The sequence below is a fragment of the Juglans regia genome, chromosome 15 (assembly GCF_001411555.2).
Source record: "Juglans regia cultivar Chandler chromosome 15, Walnut 2.0, whole genome shotgun sequence".
Taxonomy (NCBI): Eukaryota; Viridiplantae; Streptophyta; class Magnoliopsida; order Fagales; family Juglandaceae; genus Juglans; species Juglans regia.
The window spans coordinates 12,171,058-12,190,586 of NC_049915.1; the positions used below are offsets into that span (position 1 = coordinate 12,171,058).

The 19,529-nt window shown below is 39.8% G+C and overlaps 1 protein-coding gene across 1 annotated transcript; it reads left to right on the plus strand.

Moving 5' to 3' along the window:
* Window positions 1-12,941: 12,941 nt before the first annotated feature.
* On the plus strand, window positions 12,942-13,346 carry LOC109012236. Its single transcript, XM_018993773.2, has one exon. The coding sequence runs from the start codon at window positions 12,942-12,944 to the stop codon at window positions 13,344-13,346; it is 405 nt and encodes a 134-aa protein (XP_018849318.1).
* The last annotated feature ends 6,183 nt before the right edge of the window (window positions 13,347-19,529 follow it).

Genomic DNA, 19,529 nt, shown 5'->3' on the forward strand with positions numbered 1-19,529 from the left:
GATTAAAATGATGATAAATAATAGTTTTTTAAATAAAATTTATTCTACAAGCCAATCTCCAAAGTCGAAGGAGATATAAAATTATGATTTAATTCTCTCTTTTTTTGTGTTAATATATATATATATATATTTATGCATGTATATTATTTCATGTAGAAAAACAAAATAAATAACACAACACCTTCTTTGTCCCAAGAAAAATAGTCGTCATAAAAAAACAATAATAAAAATAGAACTCATGCCATCTTTAGAAAATTTCCCATGATCCTCTTAAAGTTGAGATACTTCGTCGCAAAATGTCCATTCTTTTCGTTACTAAAAGTCGTGCACCCGCAATGACATCAATGTTTTTGACTTGTAAAGTTTCCTTCAGCAATGAAATTTCTTCAATCGATGAAAGGTTTGTTGTCAGCAAATGTAAAAGCTTTTGTAGGTAGCTAGTCAAAAGCTCGTTCAATTCCGGGTAATTTCTTATGATTTTTGTTTATTTATTGAGCTCAAAATAAAGACTCAAATATATCAAGGTGAAAAATATACAAGATTACAATATAATTATTTTGTAGTAGGATATCTCTTATTTTTTATGATATTGTTTAAGTGTGACCAAATAAGGGTATTTTTGTAAAATGATATTACTTTTTTAAGTTATTATACAAAAATTTCGCTAATTTAAAACATGATTGTGTAAATGATTGTGAAAACAGATGTATGTGTATCATTTTCTTATATTTATTAACGGTGGATACAAAAAATAGTCTGTGGTTTGCTTAAGGCAGATTACTAACAAGAGTGTGACAAAAAGATTATTTTGATCAATAATGAAATGTCAAGGAGTAATTTAAGTATTTAACTTTATATTTTAAAAAACAATTACTAAATACTACTTATAACATCCTTAAGGGACCATCGATTATTTTTTGAAGGTCACGAGTGAACTTGTTGAGACCCCCAATTTACTCTTGCCCCGACTTCATTCAGTTATTCAATGAGCTCAAAAAGCAAGGTTAAGCCTTGTCTATTTATCAAGTAGGAATTTCCTATTACACTAGCACGCTGTCTCTCTTTATTTGGCCGAAAGAAAGTTCTCTGGCGAGTAAAGAATTCTCAATAGGGTTGGGCTCTAACTCTGACTCTGACTTCGACTCCGATAGAGTTGTATTGGACAACTTCGATCTTCGATTTTGACTTGGTTCGAAGGTCAGTTTGGGTTCTGACTTTGATTAGGATCCAATTTTGACTTTGATAGGAGTTGTTAGAATAAGAGTCGGAGCCTAATTCGGAGTTGGGCCAATTTGCTGTGTTGGGCTGGGCATTTTCTTAACCTATTTTTGGGCCTGATCCAATTTTAATGCCCCACTTGTTTTATATGTCTACATTATTAGTTTTGTAACCCAAATAAACTACAAAAATCCAAATACTAAAATCCTAAATCCATAATGTAAATTAAGGTGCCGTTTGGATAATGAGTTGAGATGAGATGAAAGTTAAAATTTGAATAAAATATTATTAAAATATTTTTTTTATAAGTAAGAAGAAATATATTAACACATGAAAACAGGCCAGACCCGAGTACACAGGGAGTATACAAAAGAACCTAGATACACGCTAAGCGCTACAAAAAGCAGTGTATAGATCATTGAAAGAAGTGTCATTTAATACAAGAGAAGAAGCCCAAAGTAATAAGGTATGATAGAAAAAGTCCCTAAACCCTTCCGGTTAATGCTTCTTCTCCTCGAAACAACGACTATTCCTTTCGTTCCAAGTGCACCACATCAGACAAAGAGGCACGATCTTCCAAATATTCGCAATTTGCCCCTTACCCCGAATTCCTCTCCAGCATGCCAATAGCTCTATCACCCTTCTAGGCATTGCACATGCCATACCGAGCCTTGTGAAAATGTCATCCCATAAAACCTTGACTACTTCACAATGAAGGAGTAGATGACCTGCTGGCTCACTGTCATGTTTGCACATGTAGCACTAGTCTATTAAGTGGAGGCCACGCCTTCTCAGCTTATCGATAGTCAAAAATTTCCGGTGGGATGCTAGCCAAACAAAAAAAGCCACTTTTAAGGGAGCCTTAGTCCTCCATATGCATTTCCAAGGGAATGCATTGGAGGGGTGTGCCGATAAAACCTTGTAAAAGGAATGGACTGAGAAGCTCTTGTTCCCTGAGGATGACCAAAGTAAATGATCATCTCCAGTAGCATGGAGATTCAGCGCGTGTGACACGCTATAAAAATCAGCAATATCTCCCAATTCCCAATCCTGTGCCGCTCTAGTGAATCTCACTGATCATTCATTGACCATTGGGTGGAGTTGGAGGAGTGGGCCATATTGTCAGCAACTGTAGCATCCTTATTGAACGCAATCCTGAAAAGAGAAGGAAAAGCAATCTTCAAGGCAACCTCGCCACAACAAGAGTCGTGCCAAAAACTGACTTGTGTGCCCTTACCAACCGCAAACCTGCAATTAACTAGAAAATCTGCCCAGCCATTATGTATAAGTTTCCACACACCCACACCGTAGGACCCTCTTACTTCATTGGGACACCAACCTCCCAGCATACTTCCATATTTAACGTCGATAATTTCCCTCCAAAGGGTGTTCCTTTCCCTATTATATCGCCATAACCATTTCCCTAGGAGAGCCTTGTTGAAAGTTCTCAAGTTGCGAAGCCCCAATCCACCGTTAGATAAAGGTGAGCAAACCTTTTCCCACTTGATCAAATGAAATTTTTTCTGTCCTCAAGCGTGCCCCATAAGAAGTCACGAAAGGTTTTCTCCAATCTATGTGCCACACCTGCAGGCAAGGGGAATAAAGAGAGAAAATATGTGGATAGATTGGAAAGTGTGCTCTTAATAAGAGTGATTCTGCCACCTTTGGACAAATAAAGTCTCTTCCAACCCGCTAGTTTGTGCTCGATCTTCTCGACAATCCCATCCCACATTGTCTTGGATTTATGAGGGGCCCCCAGAGGGAGACCAAGGTACTTCATAGGCAAGGATGACACCTTGCAGCCCAGATAGACAACCAAATCGCTTAAGTTATCAACCGCACCGACTTGCACAATTTCATATTTTGCAAGATTTACCTTGAGACCAGAGGCTGCTTCTAAATAGAGCAAAATGGCTCTTAGGGAGCGAATTTGATCAGGATTTGGCTCGCAAAAAATCAGCGTGACGTCTGCGAAGAGTAGATGAGAAATTGAGATATTGAGTAGAACCACATACTGAGAAGCCCGAGATAAAACCCCCAACCACCAATCCATTCAACATTCTACTCAGCACATCCATTACTAAGATGAAAAGAAGAGAGGATAAATGGTCCCCTTGCCTCAAACCCCAAGAGCTATTAAAGAAGCCTTAATGAGTGCCATTAACCAAAACAGAGAATCTGACTGTAGTGATACAATGCTTCATCCACTGGCACCACCTTTCCCCGAAGTCGTACCTACCAAGAATATGCACAAGAAATCCCAATTTACATGATCAAAAGCTTTCTCCATATCCAACTTGCATAAGATACTTGGAATGCCGGCTTTGACTCTACTTTCCAAACATTCATTAGCAATGAGGACTGAGTCAAGAATTTGCCTTCCTTTTATAAAGGCATTTTGGGACTTCGAGATGATCTTCCCCATTAATGTGCTTAGGGCTGCAAACGATCTGGTTTGGCGATGGACCGAAAATTTTCGGTCCATCATTTTTTTCGGACCGGACAGGACCGAACACCCAAAGGGACCGGACCGGACCGATAGCTATCGGTCCGGTCCGGTCTAGTCGGTCCGCCTTTTTTTTTTTTAAAAAAATTTTTTAAATAATTAATAAAAAAATTTATTTAAAATACTAAATTAAATTAAGTGACTTATTAATGTGGATTATGTAACAAACTCAATAAAAAAATATTTTATATGGTTAATGATAATAAATTAGATGAAAATTATATTATTAATTTATATAATTACTATATAATTAACTAATTGATATTATATATTTATTAATTCATAGAATATTAACAAGTGTTAATAGCATATTTAAAATTTTATATTGTTAATAGTGATAGCTTAGATGAAGATATATATAAAATATTATTAATTTATAGAATATTAACAAGTATTAATAATATATTTAAAAATTTATATTGTTAATTGTACAATTATTATATATAAAATATATATAAAAAATATATATATTTTTATTTTTCATTCGGTCCGGTCCGGTCCGAAAAAACCGTGGACCGTGAACCGGACCGAATGTTTTCGGTCCTCTAAAATATGGACCGGACCGGACCGGTCTAAGTCTCGGTCCGGTCCGGTCCGGTCCAGATCGAAATGGTCGGTCCGTTCGGTCTGACCGGACCGTTTATCACCCTTAACTGTGCTTATACGCTGGGCTAATACTTTGGAAATGATTTTATAAACCCCACTCACCAAACTTATGGGTCGAAAATCTTGCACTTCCACCGACCTTGCCCTTTTTGGAATAAGGGCAATAAATGAAGCATTGAGGCTTCTCTTGAATTTCAAGAAAGAGTGGAATTCAAGAAATACCTTCATGATATCCTCCTTGATAATGTCCCAACTAGCTTGAAAGAAAGCCATTGTGAAATTGTTTGGGCCTGGGGCCTTGTCTTTTTCCATCCCCTTTAGCACATTAAACACCTCATCCTCTTCAAACGGCCTCTCCAACCAAACTGCACTTAGTGGATCAATAGAATCAAAGATTAGCCCATCGACCTTTGGCCGCCAAGGGTGTTGCTCTTTAAGGAGCTGGTCATAAAAGTGAACTATGTGTTCCTTTATGGCCATTCTATCTGATAGAATCCTCCCTTCGGAATGGAGAACCTCAATGGCATTGGTTCTTTGATGAGAATTAGCAACACGATGGAAAAATTTTGTGCTCTTGTCCCCTTCCTTCAACCAAAGGGCTCAAGACTTTTGTCTCTAGGATATCTCCTCCATAGAGTGATTTTCTCCAATTCAGCTGCTACAACTATTTTCCTTTGTTTTCATCAGTCGTGAGGGCCTCAGTCACCTCTTGATCCTCAAATCGTTGCAGTTCCTGAAAAAAATTATCCCTTTGTACATTTACGTTCCCAAAGACTTCCATGTTCCATATTCTCAGGTCATTTTTCAAGGCTTTGAGTTTCCCGACTAAGACAATGTAATGCTCGTCCTTGTGGTGAGACTTTTTTCAAAATATTTTTATAAAAGGACGACGAGAATTACCGTTCTATTTAAAACTTTTCACTTGCATACCTAGGGTGCGAGACTCCACGTTTATAAATTAAAATGTGCTTTAGGATAAAAGAGGTTTATAGCGGAAAGCATAAATCTTATAATAAAAGGCCTCTTGTGCGTTTAAAACTTGTGCCTAGACTTCCGTGCTCTTATTGGCCGTGTCCGTTGACCGCTGGGGAGGGGGGACATGCATAAAAACTAAAATGAGTCGAAGACTCGTAAGCATTACTTCATACAGTTAAAATATAACAACATAGGTTTTCATTCATGCATTCATCATTCGTACATACTATTACGTGCATGCATACGTGTCATACGTGCGTTCGTTTGAAAACTTTACTGGACGGGGTTTTTCTCTTTAAAACATGGGCATCCTTTTCATAAAATGTTTCTCCTGTCAGTGCCTTCATTTCTTCAAGAGTGAGTGCATGTTTACGTGCATACGTGCGTTCTTTTGAAAACTTCACTGGACGGGGCTTTTCTTTTTAAAAGGCTTTCCTTTCTTTAAAACGTGTCCCCCGTCAGTGCCTTCATTTCTTAAAGGTTTGTGCGTTCGTGTGTTCATACATACATGCATATATCCATTCGTTCTTATAACTTTCATAGGCCAGTACACACTATTACGCCTCGTGTGTTTGGGGTTAGCGGTCTTCCTTTGGACCCGGATTTCGCCTGTGGCCACGGGTTGGGAATCCCTTTCATAGGGGGCAACACTGGGTGCACTTCCAGTACTACTTACCCGGCATTGCAATCTGCCCATTCATTGGTACCATTTTCATTCATTCATGTGGCCGTTACGTATCTTCATACATTCATGCTTTCATTTCTTTCTTTCTTGCCTTTCATTTTTTCATTCATTCGTTGATGTCAGCTCGAAAGAGCTGAAGTTTTCATTCAGTTCATTCTTTCATTTAACAGTCATTTCTTTTCATGAGAAAACATTTCTTTTCATGGATAAACATCGTTTGGGGCATAAACCCGAAAATCATCTTTTCGTCTTTCAGTTCATTTCAGTCCTATCCTTTCTTTAACGGTTCGTTCGTGGAAAACTTCATTTAAGGACATACATGGGCTTAAACGTCAGCTTTCATGGCATCCCATAAGCGTCTCCTTGAACGTCGTCAATCATGGCGTCCACGAGTATCACCTCGTGACGCACATGAGAGCGTCAGTTCGTAGGATCCATAAAAGCATCCGCTTTCATGCCTTTCATGCATTTTCATCAGTTTATGGATTTTCTTTGAAAATACATTCAATAGATACAGCGTATAGTCATCCATTCACATGTGTACAATTAATATTTTGGGTGCGTAAACAGGGGCTGCCAAGGAGGGGTCGTACATACTTATACCTTTGAACACTTAGCATTTTCTTTCGTAAAACATCTTTAGTCTTTTCTTAAAGCATCATAAAGGAAAAACTTTCGTTTTCATTTTCTTTTATCTTATAAAGACTCTAGAAGAGTATGAACGTAACACTTACTTGGACTCTATGCTATTTGCATGTCATTCAGTCCATTCATGTGCTTGTCAGATGGCAACCTACATGCATACACATACCTTAGCGTCATTCTCTATCTAATGCATAAGCAACTTGAACTATAAATAGAACTACACATCACTTAGAACACTCTCCTTCTATCCCGTGCCCTTTACTATGTTAAACCCTTCGGGGATCACTTACGGTCACCACATCTTCCAACTCAAAGTCTTGCCTCCAATACTTATCCACTAAAGTGAACCCATGTTTCACCTTAGGATTAAGACATTAAGACATTCGTCTTACTTTTCTTACAACCACATTCGATACATGATTCCGACCGATGAAATCACACATCTTAATCCTAGATAATACGTCCTTCACTACCTTCATGCACTTTAGCCCATACTAAATCCTCATTCCCATCCATTCAAGCCACACGGCTCTAAGCCAACTCTGAGGCTCAAACACCGTATAACTGTACTCATGACAGATTATCCATTACATATGATGAATCCGTTCGACACATGTGTCTACCCAAATTACATATGTACTTTATCTCTTCATCACCTAAGATCAACATGTAACATGTTAAGCACCTGTTCGTAGGGACAAGAGCCATACTCCGATACCAATCTTTTCTTAACCCGGCTAGCATGACTTTTCACACTACCCGTCCCTTTTGACAGTTCATCCCAACACTTAACACGACAAGACTCCATTCACAACTACGCCTTATGTCACGTCACATAGCTCGAGATTGCTCCAGAGCTACACTGTGACCTTGTCGCGTTACCCAATATTCTGCTACGTCAACTCTTGACTCATCACGAGTACGGTTCCTCACGTACTCCCGTCACATCGTGACATCTTGTCAAGTTCCCGTTACGCCATTCCTACACTCTAACATTTCACCCATCATAAGCATGACTTCCAATAACCACGCCACTTCGTGACGTTGCCCAGTCATGCTTCCGCTGTGTACTCTTACACTTGTTCCACTACTTCGCCCATCACAAGCACGACTGTCAGTAGTCATGTCACTTCGTGACATTCCTCAGTCATGCTTCCGCTGCGCACTCTTATACTTGTTCTGCTACTTCACGCATACTCTTAGCCATAAGTCCATCACAGTGACACTTGCCACCTCAGACTACAGGCTATGCCATAACTACTTCGGGACACTGTTCCACAGTTCCCGACACTATCCATCACGTTCCACGTCCATCAATCACATAACCATCCTTATCTCTACGACACGCCACACGGAGTGTCGCTGCCATGTGGAGTACACTCCACGTATACTCCCTTCATACATACGCCACATCACCACTATAGTATACTCGCTATATGGTGCATCATTATATCACATGGAGTACACTCCTCGTATACTCCTTTCATACACACTACGACACATCACCATTATGGCATACTCGCCATATGGTACATCACTATATCACATGGAGTACACTCCTCGCATACTCCCTTCATACACACTACGACACATCACCATTATGGCATCCCCGCCATATGGTCCATCACTCCACCACATAGAGTACATTTCACATGTACTCCCCACATATACAACACGCCACATCACCATTATGGCATATCCGCCACATGGTGCATTACCCCGCCATATGATGCATCACTCCACTACATGGAATACACTCTGCATATACTCCATGCACGTTATGCCACATCACCACTATGGCATACACGTCATATGGTGCATCGTCCACCACATAGAGTACATTCCACATGTACTCCCCATATATACCATACCCCACACAGAGTACACTCATCGTGTACTCCCTTCATACACACTAAGGCACATAACCATTATGGCATATCCGCCATATGGTGCATCACTCCACCACTTGGAGTACACTCCACGTGTATTCTTTTTACATGCATTACGCCACTGAGTACACTCCACTCGTACTCATCCCGTTCCACAATACACCAGGAGGGTATATTTTACATATACTCTCATTGTCTCACATTACGCCACACACAAAGTACACCCAGCGTGTACTATTCCCATTCATCTGCCACGTCACCAATACAACGCATACTCCACAACCACATTACATGGCACATTCCACAACACTACACATCGTACTTTCCAATTACACCCAACACTTCACAGCACACAACACGGCACAATACATCTCCATACAACACAGACAAGCCCAACACTTCATTACATAGAGTGCCCAACACTTTATCACACAACACCACATCACAATACCACAACTCCACAAATACCAACAGCACAAGTCCACAACCTAGTCAACTAATCAATATCTAACATAAATACGAGGGATAGAGGGTTATACCATCGACAGGATAACCCGTGCGTTGCTTGTTGATCGTCATAGCCGATGATGTCAGAAGGGTCGTACGTGGAGGCTAACCTACGTACGTTAACTGTTTAGGCATTTGGATAGCTAGGTGTGGTCTTGGAATAGCTCGTGGTGGCCTTGTGATGGTGGTAAGGAGCGTAACACGGCAGATCTAGCCGTGTGCAGTGGCGGTCAATCACGTGCAGTGACTGTCCATCATGTGCAGTGGTCACCCACCACATAAAGTGGTGGTTTGGACCTAGGGCTTGGCTAAGGGAGGTGCGGTGGATCTCGTGGTGGAGTCGAGGTGGCGCCACGGTGGCTCACGGTGGCGGATTTGGCCATATCATGGAAGAGAAGCCGTGGGAGAGTGAGAGAGAGTGTGCTTTTGTGGGTGGCAGATCGGGGCTATAGGTGGTTGGGTTGGTTTGGTGGTGGCTTGAGGAGGCTGGACGTGGTGGTTACCTGTCGTGGGTGGCGGTGCACGGTGTGCAACCCGTGCGTGAGGGGAGGAAGCCCGTGCGGTGGAGAAGGGCTTCTGGCCATGGGTCACGTGGAGGAGGAAGGGGGAGGGAAGGGAAGATCCATGGTGGCGCTTGGTGGCCGTGGGTGGCTGCGTACGGCGGCACACGGTGGGGGCCAAGCTTGCTGGAGGAGGTTGGCCGGTGGAAGAGGAAGCTGCCGTGGGAGTAGTGGCACCGGAGGACGGCGCAGGGCGGCGCTACGTGCACTAAGCCCATTCGGGCTGTACATGGCCAGTGTAGAGAGAGAGGGAGCGTGGGAGAGAGAGGCTGGCATGGTTGAGCTCGCCGGAGGGAGGTGCAGCTGATGGTGTCGGCGGTGAGAGCTGGCGACGCACGGCGGCGTCGGGTTGAGGCTTTGAGCCGTTCGGGCGTGGGGTGGAATGCGTACGTTGTACGCTGGGGTGAGGGAGGAGAGAGAGGGCTACAGGGGAAATGAGGGGAAAAGAGAGGGGGTCTGGGTATTTAACCCAGTCCCTTCATCTGGAGATTTACACAACGATCTAACGACGATGGATTAAAACACTGATTTGAAAATACGTAAAACATTAACTTAATTAAAAGCGCTTAGAGGAATTAAGGTAGAATATTATTTTAAACTAACTTTAGTTTATAAAATAGGAAAATACAAAATTGCAGCCTACTGTGCGCTGCAACCGCAGCACACTCCACTGTATTGAGTGTAAAAAAAAAAAAAACACCATGTAGGTGTGCTGCGGCTACAGGCTGATGCCAAGAATTCCTTTATAAAATAATATTCTTCATCATTAATAAAAATTCACATATTAAATTGAATAAAACTATTTAATTAATAAAAGTTTTCAACATAATTTAAATATCATAATATCTTAAATAATTGAAATCATTTTAATAATAATATTAAAATGATTTCCGGCAATTATAATATTTTTGGAGCTCTTCAATAATATTATGATTGTCGTATTTAAGATCAAATCTTAATTCAATAACAATGGAATTACTCCTTATAAATATTTCCAGCATATTTAAAACACTGGGCGTGCCCTAGAAGTCACAAGATATCTTTCGAAACACATCATCATGGTTCGACACGCATAACGAGTCTCATAGTCGCTAGTGAGAAGGGCAGATGATTACATAATCTCTGCCTTCGGGATTTGTTTACGTCATAAAGATGAAACATACGTCAGAAAGAAGAAGCGTACGTAAGAAGGAAGGAGCAAGGTATTACAGACAAAGTTGAGAGTGCCCGAGAGCGGATAGGAGGGCCACCACGATCTAATTTTATCCTTGAACCCCTCCACCTTCAACCACATATTCTCAAATTTGAAATATCTCCGCCCCTCATGAAGACCCCCGCAATCCAGCAAAAGTGGGAAGTGGTCTGAGCAAAGCCAGGGGAGACGGTTCTGACATAGGGTGAGAAAGTGTGCCTCCCAAGAAGGTGAAACAATAAATCTGTCCAGCCTAGACCATGACCTCCCATTTGACCAGGTGTAGTCACCCCCCGCTAGTGGAAGGTCTATCAAGTTCAACTCAATGAATAAAGTTGAAAAGTCAGCCATGGCTGACCTCGAGTTAGAAAACCTCGACCTTTCACTCGGAAACCGAGTGATGTTAAAATTGCCTCCAATGCACCATGGGCCCTCCTACCAGCTACACAAACCAGCAATCTCATCCCAATGATGCTTCTTGCTGTTGTCATTGTTAGGTCCATAAAAACCTGCAAAACCCCACCCAAAACCATCATCCAAATTAATGAAAGAACATGCAACCACAAACTCACCAATGAACTCCTCCACCAAATCAAAAACTCTCTTATCCCACATCACTGTAATACCCCCTGATGCACCCTTAGAAGCAAGACTAGTCCATCCCCCATACGAAAAATTCCACAAACTTCTTATAATTTTCCTATCAACGTACTTCAATTTAGTCTCCTGCAAACAAATAATGTCGACCTTCCAATCACGAATTAAGTTCTTCACTCTAAGGTGTTTGTTCGCGTTATTGAAACCCCGAACATTCCATGAAAGAATTTTGGGCTTCATGGATCGCCTAGATTCACCCTATAAGTAATCCTCCCTCTACTAGCGCTTCCTTCCCTTGATTCGTAATTTATAGAACAATGTAGCCTCTTAAGCTCCCTTTCTCTTTTGATGGTAGATTGGTTTAGATGTGGCTATCTAGCTACAATGGTTGTGAATAATGCTATAAGTTGATCCTCAAAACCAACACAGAAGATCCCTACGCAATGCCGAATCTCTTCAACCTTCTTCAGTACCCAGTCTGACTGTGAATCATATTGCAGTAATGTTGGAGGTAGAGAACAAATAGGACTAGGATCATCCCCAATGTCCCCTAGTTCAGCGAAAGGCACAATGTCTCCAGACCCTGGAGACTCAGCTGAAACAAGTTCCACTTCTTCCTCCTCTTCAGAAACAACTTCCTCTTCTTCCTCAACTGTGCAAAGGACCCTGGAAGGGATCTCAGAAGCCTCAATCGAGAGAGGACCAGTGGTGGCTTCGAAAGGCTTTTGGCCAGCGTGAGCTTCAACCATGGGGTTCATGGAAGCTTCCTCCCGAGCTGAGAGAAGGTCCTGGTTGTAACACAAGGGTGCAACTAGGAAGGTTGGCCCTCTCTGTGCTAAATTTGTGGAACAGTGCCTAACTTGCCAACAGGTGAAGGCGAAGCATCAGAGACTAGTAGGATTATTTCAGCCACTCCAGATTCTAGAGTGGAAGTGGGAGCATATCTCCATGGACTTTGTGACAGGCCTACCAAGGACATTAAGCGGGCAAGATGCTATATGGGTGATTGTGGATCGCTTAACGAAGACCGCTCACTTTTGCCCATCAAAGTTTCTTACAAGCTAGAGAAACTAGCTGAGCTGTATGTGCAGTATGTGCAGTAGATAGTGAGGTTGCATGGAGTACCGGTATCCATTGTGTCAGATAGAGACCCTTGCTTCACTTCCAAGTTTTGGCGAAGCTTACAAGAGGCAATGGATACTATGTTAAGTTTGAGTACTGCTTTTTACCCTTAGACAGATGGGCAGTCAGAAAGGACTATTCAGATCTTAGAAGATATGTTGAGGGCATGTGTGATGGATTTTAAGGGAACTTGGATGCGACATCTACCATTGGTCGAGTTTGCTTGTATGACATAAGGTGTAGATCTCCATTGTATTGGGATGAAGTAGGTGAAAGGAAACTTTTGGGGCCAAAGATGATTCAGCAGACCACAGAGAAGATAGATATCATTCGGGCTAGAATGAAAGTAGCTCAGAGCCAACAAAAGAGTTATGCAGATAAACACCGCCGCCAGTTAGAATTTGAGGTTGGTGATAAAGTATTTTAGAGGATAGCACCGATGAAAGGAGTTATGAGATTCGGAAAGAAGGGTAAGTTGAGCCCAAGATATATGGGACCGTTTGAGATTCTTGATCAAATTGGACCAGTGGCTTATAGAGTGGCTTTACCACTGGAATTCTTGAGAGTGCATAATGTGTTTCATGTGTCTATGTTGAGAAAGTACAACCATTCCCCCACCCACGTTATAGATCATGAACCACTTCAGATTCAAGAGAATATGACCTACACCGAGGAACCAATACGGATTTTGGACAGGAAAGAACAAGTGTTACAGACTCGAACTATCCCTTTGGTTAAAGTGTTGTGGAATAATCATGCTATTAACGAAGCATCTTGGGAATTCGAGGAAGAGATGCGAGTTAAGTACCCCCACCTGTTCGACGAGAATTTTGATAGCTTGTAGCAAATTCCGAGGGCGGAATTTTTGTAAGGGGGGGATGTGAAGCCTAGGCCTGTGGCCCTTACAGCTGAAGCCCAGCCCCAAAAACCCCTGATACGATGCCGTTGTCCCTCCTTCTGTTTTGCATTTTGTGAGTTTTCCCTTTATTTCCTGACGATTTTCTTCTCTTCCAAAACCCTTGCTTTCAACCGTATCTCTTTTCCCCTCACAATAGGTTTCTTTCTCAAGTCGACGCCCTCCCTCTTATCTTCTCTGTTTCCTGCGTTCCTGCTTTGAATTTCCAGGTGGTGTAGCTGTGATTTTTCCCACACTGATCTCCCTCATTAGACGCTCACTCTCTCCCATTTCTCTCTTGTTCCCTCACATCTGCGAAGTGGATAACCTCAGTGCCGAGTTGTTGACGCCGAGCCCTGTTGAACGAAGGTAAGACCCTCTCTTTGTTTCGCAACTACCTCACACACTCTGAAATTTTCTCTCTTCTGCGTCCACTCTCTCAATCACTTGGGATTTCTAGTTAGTTCTTGGTACTGCGAATTTTTGGGTGGAAAATTCAGACTTGTCGCCGAGAGTCCCTCACGTCAGTAAGCTTTCTCTTTTCTCTTTTCCTCTGTAAGAAGAATGAAATTTGATTTGTGGTTATGTGCTTTGGAAATAAATAGTAGTGAGTCTTGTTGGGTGCCAATTAACATTTAGAAGTGTTGGATTCTCTTTTGTGGAGTTGTGAATGGAGAAAAATGTTTGAGGTGTAGTGTTGTTTGGGTTGAGTTATTGGTGGTTGCTTGGTGTTATGGGTTGCTGAAATGGGTTTGATTTATTGATTATTTGAGTTGACGTTGGTTTTGGTGGGTGTATAGGCCAATATTGAAGTTCATATATGGTATTTTGGGTTGAAGTGTGGGCTGTTCAGATTATTATTTGGATGTGTGAGTGAGTTATTTTGCTGAAATATGGTTTAGAATTTGGGTCTTAATTTTAGATCGAAATTGTGTTGTTGGTCTTTAATACTTAGTTTATATATTTTATTTTTATGAATAGGTGACGAGACTGATAGAGGTCGTTTTCAGGGCATAGATAATAAGTTGCAAGAGTCAGGTAAGCGGGGTTCCTATGCTAGATTTGCATAAAAAGAAAAGAACTGAGATTGGTTTGTAAAAACGTGCATGTTATTTTAAAAAAAGAAAATGTGAAAAACAACCTCAGTATATGTTTTGCATTCACTCATGAGATACATATGAAAGAGAAAAGAAATGCTTTTGACATGAATAGTGTGGACATGAGCAATATTTGACATATTTCTAAAATGTGCAAAATAGCGAATATGATATATGTGAATTTTTGTACATATGATACGAAAATGATTTGGGTTTATTTATGATCAAATGGAAATGATATGAATATATTTAGCAGGTGGTTTGATATGATATGGATATGAAAAACCTTTGACATACTTATCTGTTTTGATTCTGATTCTGAATATGGTTATGATATGATGATATTGATTCACGTGATATGGTTGGTACCAACATAATATGATATGATATGGGTGCACCCACTTTGGAAACAAAGTGATCTTTTATCTGTTCTTTCCTGTGTGCATACTCGGGGCTCCGAGATTGAAAAAGGGAAAGTTTCACAATATGATACTGCCTAGTTTAGTCACCGGGGATAGCACAACCTTACCACGAGGGTTAAATATGGTATATGATATGATACGATACGATATGATAAGATGAAGATGTTCAGTTATGTTATGCCAAAGTGTTCCTAAATATGAAAATGGTTTATGAATACGAAAAGATTGAAATGTCACTCTGATTTTTCTGATAATACGTTTTGAGATGTGCATATGAAAATGAAATATTTTGCTTCTGCATACCAAACTTTTTAAAAAGGGCTCATATTTACACACTAGTATAGGTTTACTGCTTACTGAGTTGTTGATAACTCATCCCTTATCTTCATTATTTTTTTTAGATGATTTTGATGACCCAGCTGGGGGTCAGGAATAGAAATTAGAGGTTGACTAGATATGGATAGAAGGTTGAGTACCTAAGGGTACCATTATTAGTAGAAGGGTTTGACTTGAGTATTTGAAATTCTTTATATTATTTGGATTTATTGAGACTTAAGATGTATCAGTTTATAACGTTGAGACTTAATTATGTTTTTGGTTTAGTAGGACCTATGGTTTTATCAGTTTGGTATGTTATCACTACAGGGAGATTGTGGACCCCTTGGTTTATTATTATTGTAGTTATGACTTTGTGAAGTTTGTAATGTGTTTATTTACAAGATATGAGATTGATTTTGCTTATGAAGTCTTTGGAGATTTTTAGATGTGTGGGGAGACATGTTTATAAGTGACAGGTAGTAATTCTCCACCCAACCCGAATATGGGGCGTTACATTTCCATTAGAGGGTGGAAGCTCTCTTCCTCCAGGTCCCTAGCTTTCTCCCTTCTCGAGTGGTGGCCGGCGAGTTTGCCTATGTGGTAAGCAAAATCCTCCCAACCATTGCCCTTCAAGCCTTTAGGAACCATCACTGATCCCCTATTCTTCTCAAACCCGAGTTCTGTCAAGTGCAAGAAGCACCCACTGGCGTTTACGTGCCTTTGAATGGCAAGGACACCATTTCCCATCCTCTTTTGCCTAAAGAAAGAATCTCGTCGACGAGAGGCTAACCCTTCCTCCACCATCTGGACCACCCATATAGCCAAAGCCCTGCTTACTACGATGGACGTGACCAATCTTCGGCTACGTTCAGTGATACGTATGCTACTACCCCCCTCCCATGAGAAAACAAAAGATTTTGCTTCCACCTTGAAGTGCCTAACATACTCCATAAGTGAAACTGACTAAAAATACCAAATGGAATTCACTTTGGCAAAGGGTGAGTCAACTTCGGCTAGAAGCATTGGAGGTTAGGTTACGGATGTGCATGAAAAAGTTGTACGAAGAGAAAAAAACACTTGTGTGGCAAATTTTTTCCTATATGTTTTTATGATGCACAACTGTATCATACCATGGCCACAGGAACCAGAAAATCATTTTATTACCCAAAAAACATTAAAAACATCATCATATTATTTTTTAATATTATTATTGTTTTGAGATTTGAAAAAATTAAATTTTTTATTATATTTTTGTAGGAATTTGGGACAGTTGTAATGATGAGATGAGATGAGATACTTCTAATGTCCAAACGGGGCAAAAAGACAACATCACCAATAAAATTATAAATTATATTATTACAATCCATCTATAATAAAAAATAAAATAATCCAATATAGATAATAGAATCATAAAAATTAAAACACAATCATGCAACATAATATCATAATGCACACTCCTGCAAACATCACACAAGAACACACTTATGAGTATTTGTAGTTTTATGTAAATTACAAAGTTATAAACTATATCAAATCGATCTCATGCTTTCTACTATCTCCAAGGACCAAGAGTCAAGACTCCACTCTCCATTGCTTTGATAACAATATAACTCCAAGACTTTCCCATAATCCCATTGCCATTGGACTACATCATTCATCAATTCAACCACACACATATTTGCATAATCATTCCACAACCAAAGTTACAAACCATAACCAAGAAAAGTTATAGAGTATCATAATTAAACAATGAAAAATAAAATGTGTACAAATGTCAAGTAGATCAATCATATTCACTTTTCTAGAATCTAAATGCATAGTTCCCAACTTTCCAAGTATCTTGTATTGTTTTGAAAATTAAAAAAAGTTAGTCATTACACCACTTAACTAAAGGATAATAGTAAAGTTCACATGAAAGTTAATGATATCATTCATCGAACGGCACTAAAATAAAATAATATATATCACTGTCTCAGTCCTCTACAATTATTGTGGGGTCACAGATAGGTCCACAAAATAAGAAAAAATATAAGTTAAAGAATTAAAACAATAAAAATATCTAATTAGTCATTAAAGGCTAAAAGCATAAAGTTACCCGACTTAAGCCTATAGCTCTCGGCAACATCTACACCATCTAGTCTAATAGGTGTAGACCTTAGCCAATTCTATGTGCAGTTAAGGACCTCCACAGTTTTCAGAGCCAATGAACTTTGATAAGCATGCAACACATGACCTTCGGTGCTAAACATTAATTCAGAGGCAACCGCAATGATGTAAATGACCAACACATCCCGGACTACTCGAGAAATGATTGGAAATTTGGTGGAATGAACCTTCCACCAAGTTAAGATATTAAATGTATCACTTGGTGCCTCGATATCCTCTATAAAATATCGTTCAACTTCAGATTTACACTATATAATATTCCTTGATGCTCAGATTTGATAATATCTTCGCATCAAAACTAATGAACTCGGAGCATGTGTGACATCTAAGGAAGAAGTAGAACTAGGTGGTCTTGAGGAGCTCCCACCTGAGCTTGAAGACTGGCCACTATTATTGTAAAGGTGATATAAGGCTTCAATATCATTCTTCAAGATTGTAATGAACTTACCAGTCTTCTCATTACCAAGAACGTCCCTAGTTCAAAACTCTACAATAACCAACTTTATATCCGAGATCAAGAATCGCAACCACAAATAATAATCTGTTTATTTTCTCAATATCCCTCCAATATTTATCATATTTGGACTCATCCTCATAATTATACCATTTAACAACCTATCACTACTTTCACCACTCATTTTCAAGTGCTTATAAATCCTGAAAGCATCTCAATGTGTAAATTGGTAGTACAATATAAACTAACAGAGATGCGAACAATATTATAAAATAATTTCAAAAACTTAACAAAGTACCTCACATTATTTCAATCACGAAAGTCTAGCAGTCTGAGCCACCATTTCCCTAGCGTGTCCTCAAACAATGTATGACACAAATGTCCATCTTCCTATTGCATCCTCTAGAAGGCTCTCCGATATTTTTATGCTACATTCAATATAGTGTATGTTGAGTTCCATCTAGTGCGAACGTCCAAGCATATCTTACTACCACATGGGATTTTAGTTGTTCGACACATGACTTAAATTTGTCAAGCTTTTGGGGGGAAGACTTGATCTTGACAATATTGCGGACCTTGACAATAAATTCATCAACTTCCTTCATACGCTCATTGACTATGAGATTGATAATGTGAGAACAACATCTAACATGTATAAATTGGTCGCCACAAATTGTATCTTCATTAGCCACTCCATTTCTCTTCAACCATTCAATTGCGTTGTCATTGTTGCATTATTAATTGCCATGGTAAGAAATTATGTAATTCTCCACTTGGTCATACAATCTCCCAACTCCTTTCCAATACTTTCCACTTTGTGATCTTAAATCCGTCTAAATGCCAAAATCTACTTATGCAATGTCCACTCATTGTGAATGAAATGAGTTGTGATACACATATAACTCAAGTTCTAATTGATGTCCACGTATCAATTATAAAATAAACTCTTTGTCCACTGTTCATAAACATATCCTTCATGCGGGCTTTCTCATTTGCATATATCTTCAAACAATCTTACATGATTGTATACAGTGCAGAAATGAGAAATCGGGGCTCAAGATTTGTATTAAATTATGAAACCCTTTCCCCTCAATGGTGATAAAAGACATCTTATCCGTTATAATCATGGTTGCAATCAACTCCCTCACTCTCTTCTCGCTATAATGAAGGATTGAAAACTTTTTACTAGTTATATCATCTTCCCCAATTGTTGTTTTATAATTTAGTTTCTTTTGATCATTAGACACCAACCCCTTGAAAGTTTTATAGCGCACATAACAATTTAGGTGTGCGATCAAAACTGGCGTCCTTGCTTCTTAGAGTGACAACCAAAATAATCTCCACAATGGTGACACCTTGCATGTGGGTTATCTCATGAAATGGTCTCATGACAATGACCTTCTCTCAACAAAGTACTCAACTTACAACATGTCATTACAACAATGGCTTCTCTCTCTCTCTCTCTCTCTCTCTCAATGGTTATTACAACATGTCATTACAACAATGGTTAGCTACAACATGCATAAAAAAACCATCATTGACCCAACACCCACACTGAAGATTAGAAGCTAGCAATACTCCTTCCACTTAAATATTTGCATGCCACTATAGCTAACCCTAACCCCTTAAACGGTCACAGATTCACAAATAAGTAAGTTTAACAACAACAACCATT

What these genes read in the sequence shown, in the direction of transcription:
- LOC109012236 (XM_018993773.2), top strand. Translation starts at nt 12,942, where the DNA reads ATGAAAGGAGTTATGAGATTCGGAAAGAAGGGTAAGTTGAGCCCAAGA.